Genomic DNA, 17,168 nt, shown 5'->3' with positions numbered 1-17,168 from the left:
CGCAGTCTAATCTATAGGAATCAGACGTCGTGTCGCCCCATTTAATATTGTTTATTTGGTTTCCGTACCAGTATCTCAAGAGACCCACCACATCTTTTGGAACCTGTGAACGATACAATTTCGCCCAGAGAATATCATAATTCACCAGGTCGAAAGCTTGACTCAACTCCAAAAAACATGCGTACACTGATATTTCTCGACTTGTATAATAGTCTACGGCATACTTTAAGCTAAGAATTGCTGAATCCGTTGATAGACCAGGACGGAAACCAAATTGCACGTCGTCAATCACAATATTGTTCAGCAGATGAGGTTGTAACAACCGCTCCAAAATTTTAGACAAAAGACTTAGCCGAGTAGTAGGCATTATGAGTTTATATCTGTTCCTGGTGTTAACAATGGTTATGACAATTTCTAGGAAATTCACTTAATTGCCTATGTACATACATCACATTATCAAGGATATATTGAGAACTAACAATCTTTTTTCTTAATCGTCGAATACGAACCATGTGTAGTTTTTGGGAGTCGTTTAAGATTCAAAACTGACAGGCATGGCTCATTGTGAATAGGTAGTACGTAGTTACAAAATGTGAAAGGTTTCTCAATTTAATGAGATGCCTCTCTGGTGTTTGGTGTTGTGCACATTTGTTTTCTGTGAAGCTACTTTACAATGCTACATTACGGAGTATCCTTGATTACGGAACCTTCTTGTTAGATCCCTGTAATTTAGCGGGTCTAAGAAAACTAGATTTCATCCAATCAAAAGCTATGAGAATAATAACTGGAGCCATGAAATTTAGTCCTTTGAATGCAATATAAGTACAGTGTAACAAATCCCCGCTTCATTTAACGCGCCATTTTTTTGTCTGATTGTCTCTTATTTCGTGTTTCACAATTATTTTCTAAATAGCCCCTTGATAACCAAACCAAACTCTCACTGATCTCATTGATTCATTAATTTATTGGAATTACAAGCCACTCCCTTGTTTAGTAATAAGTTATTTAAGGTATAAATCATTTCCCTTGATTTATTTAACAATAAATACCTTAACTACCATTCCGACTGTTAGTTATTATACAAATACGTTTTGTTGTTAATGAAAACTAGCCAGGACGGCATTATATTTATACCGTCAAAACACAAGCTTGAAGATTTTGTAGGAGAAGAAGTTTATCATGCCAACTATAATATTGTCCAAAAAATAAAATGCCCATCATATTATATATTACATGCACATCATCAAGTGATTCCATGAGTGCTTTACAGGCTCTTTTGAGATTTTCCTTCCGTATGTTCAAATCTAAATCCTTTTTTCCTATTGTAGTCTGCTACATTACGAGTACAAGTAACCTTTACGAGTGTTCAACAAAAGGTCTTACCGTCACTTTTATCTGGTTACCTAGCCACTGTGGCATAATAGGCAACGAACCAGCCGACACACTTGCAAATGAAGCTAGTGTGGTGACAAATCCCCCTTTAAGATTAAGTATACTCAGGTTTTAGCTGCTCTTCCAGGTCTATATCTCAGGAACTCTGGGCCGAAATAGCCAATTATTATCAATAAATTCAACTTATAATACCAAACAAATCATGGTTCTCTGTCGTAAAACTTGATAAAATCATTACCACCATATTACATGCAGAGGCCGTTTATGTCGATTGTAAATAATATGAATTTGGACTCACGGACCTTCATCATAGCTTCATGTTCACTGGGTTATACCAGATCCATATTTCTATGAATCATTGGTTCAATCATCTATTATTTTGATAGAATGACATTGTCATATTGATTTAGATTTGCGTCACGCCATTACAATTTACAAATCAGTTGATCTGTCAAAGGATCGAGCTAACCAATAAAATCGGAGCTTTTTTAAATTAACAGGAAGCTGCCTTGTTGTAACAGACTGTTAGTGAAAATAATTTTCAAAATAGTCTAATATTATGGCCCAGAACATAAATCCACATTATGCGTCGTCCTCAAATCCCGCCAAACAAAACGAAGATACGATCAAATTGAAGGACAATCATGCTGTGAGTAAACGGTACGTATCCAACGTAAGTGAAACGAATTTTGGCCTTTGCATCGATTTTATGTTGATATTTGTTACAGATTGCAAAAAGAACTGATGGAGCTGATGCGATGCGCAGACAAGGGTATATCAGCTTTTCCCGAGAGTGACAACTTATTTAAGTGGATAGGAACTATCAACGGACCTGAAGACACGGTGTACGCGGGTCACAAGTACAAATTATCACTAGAGTTTCCTAATTCATATCCATATGCTCCGCCTGTAGTCAAATTCCTCACCCCTTGTTTTCATCCCAATGTAGATACATGCGGGTTAATATGTCTAGATATATTGAAGGATAAGTGGACAGCACTATATGATGTCCGCACTGTCCTACTGTCAATACAGAGTCTGCTTGCAGAACCTAACACCCAGAGTCCTCTGAATCAGCAAGCCTCCTTCCTCTGGTCAAACCAACCAGCATATAAGAAGTATTTAGATGAATTTTATAGTAAACATAAGGATTTATAGTTTTATTAATGTTGTTTTTAATGTTTTTGAGTTGTTCTGTTCTATGTAAGATGTGTGTATGATGAACGGACATTTCTACTGAGTGATATGATATTATTATCTGTACAATTATTAGTTAAATTATTTTCTAAATTCATTATAATTTATTGCATCATCTGGATCCTAATATTGATTTAAACATTTTGACTGTATATTGAGATCACCAATAAATATAATTCTTTAGTGCAATTTCATTCATTGTTTTATTTTATAGTTTTCAATCATTAATTTGTGTTTTCAAATGATACTAAATCAGGTAATATGGCTATTTTCAGAATTAAGTCTGTGAATCATATTATAGATAGAAGTTTAATAGAAAATTTATTTGTGATGCATCATTGTGCTGTGAATTGAACATTATACCTAATAGTAATCTCAATCACTTTACTAGGTAGTACTGCAGAGTGGTCAAATTAATCAGTTCATTTGGTCACTTGTATCTCAGGAATAAGAAATAAAAGAAACATTGTCTTCTTCTTTTTCTTCATTGTAGTTGACAAGTTATATAATAGATGACAATATAACAGAATAACATGGTGGGAACATTATTAGGTAATTTACTGTGATAGTCTTATTTACTGGTATAGGTACCATAACAAATGATAGTTAAAATATTATAGACAGCAATATTTTTAAGGATAATATTATATAGGTATAACATAATGTTTAGTGCCCATTGGTTGTTTTCTATGGTATGGCTGTGATCACCCCTTTACACCCAATTACTTATTTTAATACAGATTATCTCCATTGTCATGCTTGTATAACTCTTTCATTTATTTATGTGTCTAGATTGATACTACAAGAACACCACAAAATTTATTTGCTAATGTTTTCTATAAGTACAATATATGGCATCATTTATATGAATAATAGTTTTGTTATGTTCTCTTAGCCTTAGAGCTGCTCACATTTCTTGAAAACACAATCCTGAGCACTTTAGTCTTAGTAGCCCAGTCATTTATACAACCCATCAAAGTATAGCTAGTAGGTACTACTTGAGGGTAGAATGTAGTGCTACTGTGACAGGCATCATAATCTCGCTAGTAGGTATGTTGTTTGGATCTCAAACCTAAGCAATGAACAACCAGATTAATTGGAAGATGATCCATGAGTTAGTTCTACCTCATAAGTTTTCACAGAGGTATATTTGTCTGTGTGCATGAAAAATTAAGGTATTTTATCTTATTTCGCCTGTGGATGGTTGATTGAGGTGTATAGCATTGGGTAAAGTTTAGACTAATGGTAAGTTTTGTTGGTAACTCTAAAATATTTGATGTTTGTGTACCTGAAGATTATAGAAATGTTTACAATAGCAAACGACAATAACATAACACATCGCAACAACTCTTGGTAAATGTCATGAAGCTATATCAGTTCGTAAAGGGGCTATGACACAGGGAGAACAACAGAAAAGAAACTTCCAGCCCATATTTTAAATCATATAACAACTTAGCCTACTCAATATAATATTATAGAATTTTAGGTGGCCTGCACAGAACCAGACAAGACCCATGCATCATTACCCTCTATAAATCAGCTGAAATTACAGACTGAAGAACTCTGTGTAGATTTGGAAAATATTAAAAGGGATTATAAGGAAAGTGTGAGCTCTCTTCAGTCTGAGTTATAAGCCTTAAATAAAAATCTGGATCATGTGTCTCAGCAATATGAGATATCACAAAAAGACATAGCTGAACACATATCGGCTATGGATGAATTGATTGAGTTATATACCTATAACATAGAGTGTTTTAATTCAATCTCTAAAATGTATAATAATTGCAACTGTCAGTTTTCTCCAGGCACTTCTGGCAAAAAGAGTAATAGAAAATCTATTTCTCAGTCTGTGGGGGCTCACACTTCTCTGGTTATTGTAAACCAACCTGCACAAATACATTCTTCCCAAAAGAAACATATAAAGATCTACAGTGATGATCTGGGAAGAAATATGGGGTTAATTTTTCATAAAATAAGTAACGGGCAGTAAATAACCAATACTTGCATGCCAGGGGCAAATTTTAAGTGATACTCACTGCTCCAATACTTCTATTATTGTAATGGTTGGGAGAAGAGATAATTTAAATAAAAAAATCTACAAAAACTATACAGTGAATCAAATAGCTTAAAAATAGCTAATCTTATAATGTACACATTGCCATATATGCCTGATTTGCCACAGGAAAACAAAATACGATACAATTTAAACAATTTGTTAACCCTATTGTTGAATTTTCATTATTTGACATGTAATGATAATATATTATCTAATAAAATACAGATAATAGACATTAATAATATAATTAATTATAAAAAATGTAAGGTTTTGACATCTGATAGGTTACACCTATCTAATTTCTATAAAAGACAGATAGCAAAATCGCTATCATATTATTTATACTATAATACAGCCAACTATTTGGCAACCCCTGCTTCTTTTGAGCAGTTTAGTTGTAAGTCGATAAGCACTGCTTCTATTGAGCAGTGTGATAACTTTATGGACTCCGCTTCTATTGAGCAGAGTAATAATTTAATAACCACTGCTTCTATTGAGCAGAGTATTAATTTAATAACCACTGCTTCTATTGAGCAGTGTACTAATTTAAACAAAGATTTGGAATATTTTCCAAAAAATTAAACAAGACAATAGGAGACTCCTCTAGCAGTGTAAAAACACAATGTAATATAACAAATACTAGAATAAGTAATAATTGTAAAATTGCAAACCTGATGCACCAAAACATGCAAGGATTATTAGGTAAAGAACTTGGACTGGAGTTATTTATAAATCTTAAAGATATACATATTTTATGTTTAACAGAGGACTGGCTCAGAAAATATGAGCTCAGCTTTAACTTCAGTGGTCATCAGGTGGCAAGTATGTTTAGCAGAGAAAAAGCTACATGTGGCGGCTCTCTTATTCTTGTAAGTAAATTATTTAAATTCAAAGAACGAGAAGATATTGTGGGCCTCTCTGTTGAACATACAATTGAAATAGCCTGTGCAGAGCTCGAGCGCACCATTGTTAGTATATACAGACCCCCAGATGCAGTATATGAATTATTTGAAAGTGTATTGGAGGAGGTTTTATTAAAATTATCTGAGTCTAAGAAGTATATCATGATATATGGTGATTTTAATATTAATTTATTAGAAAAATCCACAAGCAGTATTAGATTCAGATCTTTATTCAAATCATATGACTTAACCAATATTTTCTTAGAGCCTACTAGAGTAACTGGCACCTCCAAAAGCTGTATTGATAACATATTTACCAATTATAAACCCATTTCTCAGGCAATAATTAACAGAGTTCAGACCACTTTGGTCAGTTAGCCTCTTTTAATATTGAGGTCAATAAATGTACTAAAATTAAAAAAATTACGTTTGTTCCTGTGAATAATAGGCGAATGGAGAAATATAGAGGCAATGTGTCAGTTAAACACTCTAATTTGGATTTATTCAAATATAATATTAATCCCAATGAAATGTATGATATGTTATTTAAAATAATTAAAACAGAGTTTGCTTCTATATTTACTTCTAAGTTCTAAGACAGTTAAATCAGGTGGTCTCCTGTCATTTAATGATTGGGCAACAGCTGGCATTCATAGGAGCAGACAAAGGCTATATGAACTATATAGTGAGAGATCATTGTTTAATCATGATGCATCTTTTCTCGAGTATATTAAAAAATACTCTAAATTATTTAAAAGTGTTTGTTCTATTGCAAAGTCTATGCATATCTAAAAATATATAAATAAAATAAAGACGACTTGGAATGTTATTAACTGGGAATCTGGAAGATCGAAAGACCGCAACATTGAATATAATCTATCAATAAACAATACAATAATTCAATCTCAGCAGGAAGTTGCTACTGCTTTTGAGAATTTTTTTTCTGAGATTCCAGTTTCAATCACAAACACTCTTGTCTTTTTTTTTTTTTTTAATTTATTTAGTGGCACGGGATGCAAGTCCATAGGCCAAACTTATTACTAAGATAACAAAGTTAAATTTTTCCTATAGTATTTACAATAAATTTGTACAATGGCTTGTATAACGATAAATTACACAAAATGTCTTGTAAAGTGGAAGGTGTCGTTTGCATTTTCTTCTTATCATCCAATGTTATATTTTGAATGTCTGCTGCTAAAATTAAACGATGAAAGTTATACTGTTGACAATTCATGACCATATGTTCTAAATCAGCTGTGTTATCTGTTGTACAGTGTTTACATTTACTCTCTGATTCTGGTATTATCTTCAGTTTTGCTAGGTGTGCCGGGGTTCTACAATGACCAAATCTCAATCGGTTTATAGTGGTAATAAAATTTCTATTATTGATATCCTTGTGTTTGTGATACCATGGTAAAAGCGGCGGGGTCTCTTGTATTTTAGTGTACCATTTTCCTTTTTCTCTGCTAATAAGTGTCCAATAACTGTGCCACAACTCTCTCAACTTTGTTTGTAATGTTTCATGATAGTCTGTATAAGGAACTTTTAATACTTTGCTGTGATCTTCATCGAATTCACCTCGGGTTGCTTTATCCACCACTTCATTACCAGAAATACCACTGTGGGAAGGTAACCACTTAAATGTAACAGATTTGCCACTATTCTTTAACTCTAATATAATTTTAGTAATATCAAATAAAATATAATTACAACATTGCTTACTTGACATATTGTCCAGAGCTATAATACAGCTTAAGCTATCAGAAACAATTAAAAAGTTTCTACTATTTACATCCTTTATGTACAATAAAGCTTTATAAATTGCATAGCACTCAGCCGTAAATATGCTGCATGTGGGATCAATCTTATAACATTTTGTTTTATTTATTTGAGAGTCATAATAAGCTGAGGTGACATTTCCTGCAACCTTTGAACCATCTGTATATAATTTGTAAAAAAGTTGTTGTCTATTTACAAAGCTTAAGAATTCTGACTGATTTCTAACTATTTCAGTGTCTATTTCAAAAAGATCATTACTCATACATCTAAAATCAATATTATACAAAGGTTTCATTTTACATGAATATACATTTATACATAAAGATTTTAAATTTAATATTAAGTTCATTATGTCTGGGATATGATCAGATATCAATTGAGTAGCATTAATGGAAAGATTAGACAGCAAACTCTGAGGAAAATCCTCTTTGGGTAGAATTCTATCTAAAACAAATTTATTGTTATTAGCTAATAACTTAAGGCCAAACTTATTGGCAATCTGTAACCTTCTCAATTTTAGAGGAAAAATGCCAGATTCTGCCTCCATTGCATTTATTGGAGTGGAGCACATAGCTCCTGTTATAATCCTGAGAGCCTTATTCTGGATAGAATCTAACTTCCTGAGGTAAGTAATATTCGTATTCATGTATGCTAAGGTACTGTAGTCAAAGTGGCTTCTAACAATGCTTTTGTACAGCATGGACAATATTTTAGGGTCAGAACCCCAGTGTACACCTGCCAAAGAATGCATAATGTTAAGTCCTTTAGAAGATTTTTTAATGATATTATTAATATGAGAAATATGAGAAACCAATGGATTACCATTAAAATATATTAGAGGAGTATCTTGTATATTACCCATTTTTTTACTGAAAACCATTGCACCACTTTTATTTACATTAATATCTAGTTTTAAGTCACTATAAAATCTATGGATTTGGTCAAGTGAATTATTCAAGCATTGTACCGCACTATTTACATTCTTACTAACACTATACACAACTATGTCATCAGCAAACAAGAGACACTTAGCAGATGAATTTGTTAAATATCTGTTAATTTGAGATGTATACAAGTTGTACAATAAGGGTGAGATAGTAGATCCCTGCATTATTCCTTTATAAATAAGCCTAGGTCCATGTAAAACATTATTGAATTTAATGAACATTGTATGCTCATACAGAAATCTGAATAACCATTTACAAACTTTGCCAGGTATTCCAATGGCTGTGAGAATCTCAATTAACACTAAAGGGTTAACATTATCAAATGCTCCATTAACATCAAGAAAGGCGCAAACTGTATGGGAATGGTTATGAAATGAGTTTTTGATGTCTGAAATTAAGGATGTAAAGCTTTCTGTGGCACTTCTACCTCTACGAAAACCAAACTGCTCTTTAGGTATGATGTTATTTCTTTCACTATAATGTTCTAGTCTAAACTTTAACATGCATTCAAATAATTTTCCTATACATGACAATAATGAAATGGGCCTGTATGAGTTGCAATCATTTGCTGGTTTATCAGGTTTAATTATAGGGATAACACACTGTGTTTTCCATGAATCGGGGATAATTTCTGACAGCCATAAGTGGTTATATATTTTTAATAAGATAGTTAAAGCATTAGGGTGAAGGTTCTTTATTAATTTGTATGTTATGCCATCAAGACCTGGTGTGGTGTCTTTCCTAGATTTGAGAGCAGTTTTAAACTCTTTCATAGTATAGGGTTCAGTAAGAAAGTAGCTATGAAGGTTACCAGTTGATTGAAACAGTTGATTGAACTTTTCTGTGTTTATATCTTTTTCAGGTGGAGAGATAGGTGCTAGCTTATCTAAAAAAGAAGGTATCCACTCATCATTTATTGGAGCTTTTCTGTGTGAGATTCTTTTAAACCTCCGAATGTAATTCCAAATCTTGCTAACTGGTGTATACCTATTAAATGAGTCACATAATGAAGTCCAGCCTGCCTTCTTTTTCTCGGATATTAACCTTTTTTTTTGTGCATCAGCTTTTTTGTATTCAATATAATTATCTATTGTTGGAAAATGTCTATAAAAGGCTAATGCATTTTTACTTTTAAGTACTGCCTCAGAACACTCATTATCCCACCATGGAACCGGTTTTCTAATTTTATAAGATTTTGTATTATTTGGTTTTTTAAGTTGAGGAATACAGTCTTGTTTAATGTTGTTTAAAATGTCACAAAATTTATTGTAAAGATAAATTGAATCTTGTGATTCTAAGTTTATTTTATTGAATGCTTTTTCACTTAAAGTGTGATATTTGCACCAATCTGCCTTACTATATATAAAGTGTTCAGTGGGACTACCAATTTCATATTTTTCAATTGATGTTTGAATATCTGTTATTGTAGGATAATGGTAGCTACCCATTGGGTCATTATGTACTTTCCATTCACATAAAGGGGCTATATCAGGACTTACACATGTTATATCTATTGTAGATGGATTATGACTTATGGTACCTACTGTGGTTGGAGAACCTGTGTTAAGAATACAAAGATTGGACTCATCTAATAAATTGAAAATATCATTTCCCCTGGAATTTGAAGAATTACAACCAAAGGCAACATGATGTCCATTAAGATCACCTGATAACATTAAGGGTTTGGGCAAGTTATCTATAATTTGCTTTAATTTCTTGCATTTAAAACGACCCCCTCTTGGAGGACTATATGCACACAGCATGGATATTTGGCCAATGTTGAGTTTTAAAATAATTGCAACTGTTTGTAAATGGTCATAGTATGGTGTTTGAATAACTTTATATTTATATGAACTCTTTATCAAAATAGCTACACCTCCATGACCATTAGGTCCGTTTTGAAGTATTATATTATAGTCTGGTATATTAAAGCAACTGTTTTCTTTCAACCATGTTTCATTTAACATACAAATGTCTATATCCTGTTCAAAAAGGAATTGTAGTAATAAAGGTTTTTTGTTTTTAACACTTTGAATATTAAACTGTGCTACTGTAATGTAATTCTTTATATTTTGATTATTTTTATTAGAGCTATGATCCATATTATAATAAATTTTTCAAGAAAATATCTCTTATTCTATTTGTTGTAAGAGCTTCATTACTAGGTGAGTTGGCTAAAGAAACTAATGATTTCACAATGGCATTGAGAATAATTTCATTGTTTGCTATTTTTTCTAATTCTGTTTTATTCTTTACTGCTATAGTGTCTCTTTTATTTGATGAGTTAGTATTTACAATAGACTTAGGGCTATTTACATTTTTTTCCATGGATTTAGATTTAAGTGCTGGAAAATTCTTATCATCTAAAGTATTGCTACTTATAATAGATGCAAATGTACGGTTCTGGTTTAATATAAGTGTACGTTTTTCTTCTAATTTCTTTAATTTTATTGGACAGTCCCTTGAAATTGCTAGGTGAGCCCCTCCGCAGTTGATGCAACACATGGTATCCATTGTACATTCTTTGTATAAATGACTGCCCGCACAAGAGGAGCACATTTGTGTGCCTCGGCACACTTTGGCTGAGTGATTAAACTTAAAACACTTGAAGCATTGAATTATTGGTGGAATATATGTAAAAACTTGGTATCGAAATAGATTTAAAAATACATATTTTGGCAAAGTTGTTGAGGAAAAAGTTATAGCTATTGTGGTCATTGGTGTTAACTTTTTATTCTCATCTTTCTTCATGAATCTTTTAACTGATATTATGTCTGCATCTGAAGTGATATTTTGATATATGTATTCATTGGACATATCAGTTGGCACAAATTTGATTAAACCCACCTTCTCAACCAGGTGGGCAGGTATGAAGGCTCTATATTTATATTTTGTTAGAAAACTGTCGTATTTTAAAAAGCTGTTTGCTGCAGCAGCTTTTTGAAAAGTTACAGCAATTTTATGTGAATTTATTCTGAATACGCTCGTTATGCCTTTCATATTTTCTGTAAAGAGTTGGGTAAGTTTTATAGGGTTTTTATTACCCAACTTTTCATCGTCCGTTGATGTAACATACACGGTATAGTCACTGTATGTGACATTTTCTAGAAATAATCTAGTATAATTTCTTTTAAAATAAATTTTATACTTATCGTTATTTCTCTCATCTCTCTCCGAAATCCGCGCGTATTTTCTTTTTTTGTCCGAAGACTCCCCATCGCCATCTCCATCACTTTGAGACCCCATTCGTAGATTGGGATAATTAATTTACCAAGAAATATGAATTTTATTTATTAAGAAATTTTAAAATGACCGCCTTGTTTGACTTCCCGCCAAAAAGTCCACACTCTTGTCTCCTCCACCAGTGTTGCTGAGTCACTTCTTCTAGAAAATGTTATAGGATGTCAAAAAAGTTTAAATTTTAGTTTTGTTAGCCCTGGAGAAATAATTAAAACTTTTAAATCTGACATGAAAAAAACTGTTGATATATGGGGCATTTCTGTTAAAATAATAAGTTCAATAATTGATGTCATAGCACCATATCTTGCAATAGTCTTTAATAATTGTATTAATCATGGCGTGTTTCCTGACCTTCTGAAACATAGCAAAATTACACCAATATTTAAATCGGGATGCGCTTCTGACCCGAATAACTATTGTCCTGTGTCGGTTTTGCCAACCCTTAGTAAAATTTTTTAAAAAATAATTTTAAGCCAAATGCTTACTTACTTTACCTCTCATAAGTTACTTCATTTGAAACCATTTGGCTTTACTAGCGGACGTTCAACAACGGATGCAGGTGTTGAGCTTATCAAGAATATTTTTGATGCCTGGGAGGAATCGCAGAACGCTCTTGGCATCTTCTGTGATTTACCTAAGGCTTTTGATTGTGTTCAACATTCAACGATGGTCAGGAAGCTATGTCACTATGACATAAAGGGAACTGCGCTCGATCTTCTGATTTCATATCTAAACAATAGAATTCAGAAGGTCGACGTGAATGGCAGGAGATCTCCTGGGACTCCTCTCAGTATGGGGGTACCACAAGGGTCTATTCTCGGAACGTTCCTCTTCATTATCTTCCTAATCTTATAGAGAAAAAACACAAGGTAGTATTGTTTGCGGACAACACTTCACTGATTTTCAAAGTGAAAAGAAACCAAGCTATGTATAACGAACAGAACGTTGTTCTATCTGACATCGTGTACTGGTTTAGCGCTAATAACCTATTGTTAGATAGCAAGAAAACGAAATATATAAAATTTACCGTACCAAATGTCAAAAATGTTGATGCAAGTGTTTTGTTAAACGGAGAGGTGATAAAATCGGTGGAAGATTCCACCGATTTTAAATTTAGCAGATGCTAAATTTCTTGGCATTACTCTGGATTCCAAATTACAATGGGGCCCCCATATTGAAGAATTGGCGAACAGACTTAGGTCTGCAGCATACACGGTTAAAAAGATTAGACAATTAACTGAGCCGATATTAAGATAATATTTGTGCTGCAGAAGAGGGCTATTCGCGCTATTTATAACCTAGGTCCTAAGGAATCATTGAGAGCAAAATTCAAAGAATTTAACATCTTGACTGTTGCTTCTCAATATATTCTTGATAATGTAATGTATGTTCATAGGCACATAAGTGAATTTGCCAGAAACTGTCATAACCATAATGTTAACACCAGGAACAGACATAAGCTCATAATGCCTACTACTCGACTAAGTCGAGTTAACAAGTCTTTTGTGGGGCGATGTATATTATGCTTTTACAACAGGATCCCAGAGAATGTTCATAACAAAAGTATTACGTTATTCAAAAGAATTGTTATAAAACGTTTGTGTCGTAAAGGTTACTATAACATAAATGACTTTCTTAATGATACCACAGATTGGGAATGGAGCGACCGCCCTCAGGCTATTAAATAATAAGTTTAATTGTACAATGTTACTTTAATTGTAAAACATATTTTTGATGAAAAAAAAAGCCCGCTGAGTTTGTTGCGCCCATTCTTCTCAGGACTGAGGCATTCATTTTGGAATGGGTGGTAGTTTTTTTGACTTTCAATAAGTGATTTCACATCCTATTTTGAATAAAAATATTTGAATTTGAATATATAATCTACTATACTGTAGTTAGCCTTCTTTGTCAAAGAAGCTCTAATATATTTCTTGAATTTGTGCTCAGTGAGGCCTAGTATACTGTCTGGTATTTTATTGTAAAATTGAATACCAATGCATATGAAGTAGCCCTTAGCTCTTAATTGCTTAACTTATTAGGCGGCGTGTTATTTATTCTTGAATTGAATGGTTATACAATGGGAATCCTTTTACTAAGACTCCACTGTCTGTCTGTCAGTGTGCTGTAATTTAGACAGTATGTAATACTTTTGGCAATTTATCAAGATTTATTTTCTTCACATTTACAAGATATCACTACCTATATCAATTATTTTATGATATAGTCCTCAGTAGAAGCCTCCTCCAACTTTCCGAAAAAAAGAAAGATGTTCTTTTTTTTCGTATCTGTTGTAATAGTCATCCGATTTCGTCCTGCTATCTCCACTATGTTCTGTCATCTTCTCTTTTGTCTTCCTACAATTATTTTTTCCGATGTAGACCAGGGTCGATAATTTTTGATACCAAAAAAAAATAATAGTAGGATACCATTGGAAAAGGAAGAGAATATAACAAAAATGAAAGGAAAAAAATAAATTACCCTTTCCGCATCGGACGTGACCGCAGGCACTTGAAATTCCAAACACACAGAGTTCTGCAGTGCCCCAAGGCACTCTTTTACCTCACCCAGTTTTCACCCTTATTAGGTGTACAAGATGGTTTATTTGCCTACGCAATTATGAACGAGTGAAGTCCGATACACACTTCGATCCGTTACGATTCAAGGCCACCAATATTCGACGTCATAGCTTTACGGACATAGCATTTTTGTGTTCACTTTTTCCCGGGCGGCGCAGCGAGCGGTCGTTATCAAGACTTTGCACGAAGATTGTTCTTTGTGGAGATTTTGGTTTTATTTTATAAAACATAAAAGGAAATAAATAAAACAAGTAATTAACATTGAAAATCGACATTTATTTTAAAATATACCTATTTTTACACTTATTGTCGAATGAAAAGTCTGTGTGAAATAAAATAAAAACACAATATGAATAATTTATACATGGTCTTATAGCTTGTTTCAATAGCTCAAATCACCCTAGTTATAAGCATTTTATTACTACACGTAAAATACGCACGGGGAAAACGCTGCGCGACCGCCGAACGCTTGCCGAACTAAGGCGTACATTTTGCGGCGGAGAGCGCCGATGCGGAAAGCGTAACGGGCGATCTGAGGTCGGGAAGTGGGAAAGGTGGGGTGTTTCCTTAAACACCCCACCTAAATTTTAGCCGTTTTTAACACGTTAAAAACGGTTTATCCTGATTTTCGGCTAAATTACAAATCCTATGGAAAAAAGTTAGGTAACTAGCAAAGTTGTGGGTAATAAAAAGAACTATAACTTCTATTTTTACATAACCTCAAAATTTATGTGAAAAATTCAAATAACCAAGTTTTTGGTTGTTATTTTTTTCTTTTACAATTTTTTTCCACGAAATTTGGTTGCACGTTACTTTTTCATAATTACTGTAATGTTTTTACATACTGTATTTTTTTTGATTTGAAATATTTTTTTTCATCTTATTTTGACTCAACTTAAAAGAACCCTCCTAATTTTCAATCAAAAATTCTCACGTCAAAATATCAGCTTTTTGGAAAAAGCCGGTGGGCTTTTTGTTCGTTCAAATCTCTACTTTTTGATGGTGTGAAAAACATAATATACCTACATAAGTATGGTAAATGTTCAGAAAATTTAAGACCATTAAAAAAGTATTTCGCTGGTTATAGTAGAGTCGGCTTAAGCCATAACTAAAGCCCTATTGGGTGTTTTATCGAATGCTGCTTCAATGTCGAGGAAGGCGCAGAGCGCTTTTTTTATGGAATAGGAGGACAAACGAGCGTACATGTCACCTGGTGTTAAGTGATCACCGCCGCCCACATTCTCTTGCAACACCAGAGGAATCACAAGAGCGTTGCCAGCCTTTAAGGAAGGTAACGCGCTTTTTTTGAAGGTACCCATGTCGTATCGTCCCGGAAACACCGCACAAGGAAGCTCATTCCACAGCTTTGTAGTACGTGGAAGAAAGGTCCTTGAAAACCGCACTGTGGAGGACCGCCACACATCCAGATGGTGGGGATGATATCCTTGTTCGTCCTCAAGTGGACATCCTAAGCCCTTTCTGCGGGTTGTGGCATATGGCTATCTAAGAATCTCAATCAATCAAGTTGCATATTTTTTTAGATTTTGTATGTATAGTTCTTTCTTATATCCAGTCTTAAGCATATTAGGGTTACCTCTGAATGTCCTGCTGCGAATGTTTATTGAAGTTTCAGAGATTATCTTACCATCCCAAAGTCAGATGAGAAATTAACTCTATTTAATTCCTCTATGTTAGTTGCAATTTTTTTATCGTAACTAAGTATGAAGTCAATTTTTGTTCTTTATCTTTTAGTCGTTGGTTATATTCTATTTTCAAAAATGTAGGGATCCTTACTTAAACTTAAATAATAATAATATTCTTTACATCGCGTGCGCTGTGAAAACCATTGATGATAGAATAGAATAACTACGACTTTGTACAAATTTACAAATGTTGTCGCAACAGCGTTAATGTCATAAACTTAGATCATTTAAACGTTTAGATAGACGATGGCAGCTGTGAAAACGTTGAAAAAATTGAGTTTAGAACTAATCTCTACTTTGAGCAATTCACGCGCACTAACACAAAGTGTCATACGAATCGCAAGTGTAAGACGTAACTTGTCACGCATACTAAACTATTTTCCTAGCCTGTTTTTATCGTTTGTCTAACAGCAAGAGACTATCTCTCTCTACTCTATCTAGACGTTTAAAGTATCTAAGGTCATAGGTGTTCTTTAATTTCAAAAATTTAATTATAATGCCGCAACTGCGCGCTCAGTTCTGTGAGTACGAGGATGGAGTCGCGGGGTATCATCTATAAAACTATCGTTTGCAAATAGAATTTTATTTTTGCTTAACATGTAGAGACAACATAGCATTAATAACGTTACTTTATTCACATATAATAGGTAATGACGTGGATTAATATTATACACTAGCTGACCCGGCAAACGTTGTTTTGCCATAGTAATAAAATATTGCCTATATTATAGCCTGTACATCATTTTGTTCTATTGTCAATAGTTTTTGCAGCGCACGCAAAAATAGGTTTTCGATTTTACACCTTGTGTTAGAAAATAGCAATTTTATTACGGAACCCTAATTTTGAGAAAAAAAACATAGCCTATAGCCTTCCTCGATAAATGGACTACCCAACACTGCAAGAATCATTCAAATCGGACCAGTAGTACCAGAGATTAGCGCGTTCAAACAAACAAACAAACACTGCAGCTTTATAATATTAGTATAGATTATTAATAAAAATGTATGCTTATGTATTAAAAATGCAACAAATATTGTTACTAGCCGCGACGCGAGAGCGATATGACAGTAAATTAATATTCTCTTTCAGCTCTAGTTTGTTACTTTTTAAGTTAAATAATGCACGCCATCAAACATATATCATTTATGTGTGTAGCTATCAAGCTGATATCTAGAGGAAAATCGTCATGGCTATCCGTATCACCTCCACATGTTCCACGATTTTCGGTAACTCCAACTTATAATTATTTCGTATTTTTTGGACAATATTTATCATAGCCATTTAATTATTGAGGTAGAAGCTTGATTTTTTCTCAATTAGCAACCTAATTCCGTAGTACGTTGAATGCCTAAATTCAAAACTAAAATGAAAATTT

General features: G+C 33.3%; 1 protein-coding gene and 1 long non-coding RNA gene across 4 annotated transcripts; both read left to right on the top strand.

Annotated features, from left to right (window-relative positions):
* The first annotated feature begins 1,829 nt into the window (after nt 1-1,829).
* LOC126969810 (ubiquitin-conjugating enzyme E2 C) lies at nt 1,830-2,783 on the top strand. The gene is made up of 2 exons (XM_050815378.1): nt 1,830-2,052; nt 2,121-2,783. The coding sequence occupies exons 1-2, from the start codon at nt 1,952-1,954 to the stop codon at nt 2,548-2,550; spliced, it is 531 nt and encodes a 176-aa protein (XP_050671335.1). The 5' UTR covers nt 1,830-1,951; the 3' UTR covers nt 2,551-2,783.
* A 3,945-nt stretch (nt 2,784-6,728) lies between these two features.
* Nucleotides 6,729-10,222, top strand: LOC126969813 (uncharacterized). Of its 3 annotated transcripts, none has more exons than XR_007730451.1 (5): nt 6,729-6,914; nt 7,847-7,951; nt 8,542-8,727; nt 9,136-9,204; nt 9,793-10,222. It is a non-coding gene; the product is annotated as an uncharacterized LOC126969813 (long non-coding RNA). The 3 variants fall into 3 exon arrangements; XR_007730449.1 differs by having other exon boundaries at nt 6,752-6,914; nt 9,136-9,171; XR_007730450.1 differs by lacking the exon at nt 9,136-9,204 and having other exon boundaries at nt 6,752-6,914.
* Nucleotides 10,223-17,168: the final 6,946 nt, after the last annotated feature.

This window comes from Leptidea sinapis, chromosome 19 (assembly GCF_905404315.1).
Source record: "Leptidea sinapis chromosome 19, ilLepSina1.1, whole genome shotgun sequence".
Classification (NCBI taxonomy): domain Eukaryota; kingdom Metazoa; phylum Arthropoda; class Insecta; order Lepidoptera; family Pieridae; genus Leptidea; species Leptidea sinapis.
This window is presented reverse-complemented; position numbering and strand designations above follow the sequence as displayed.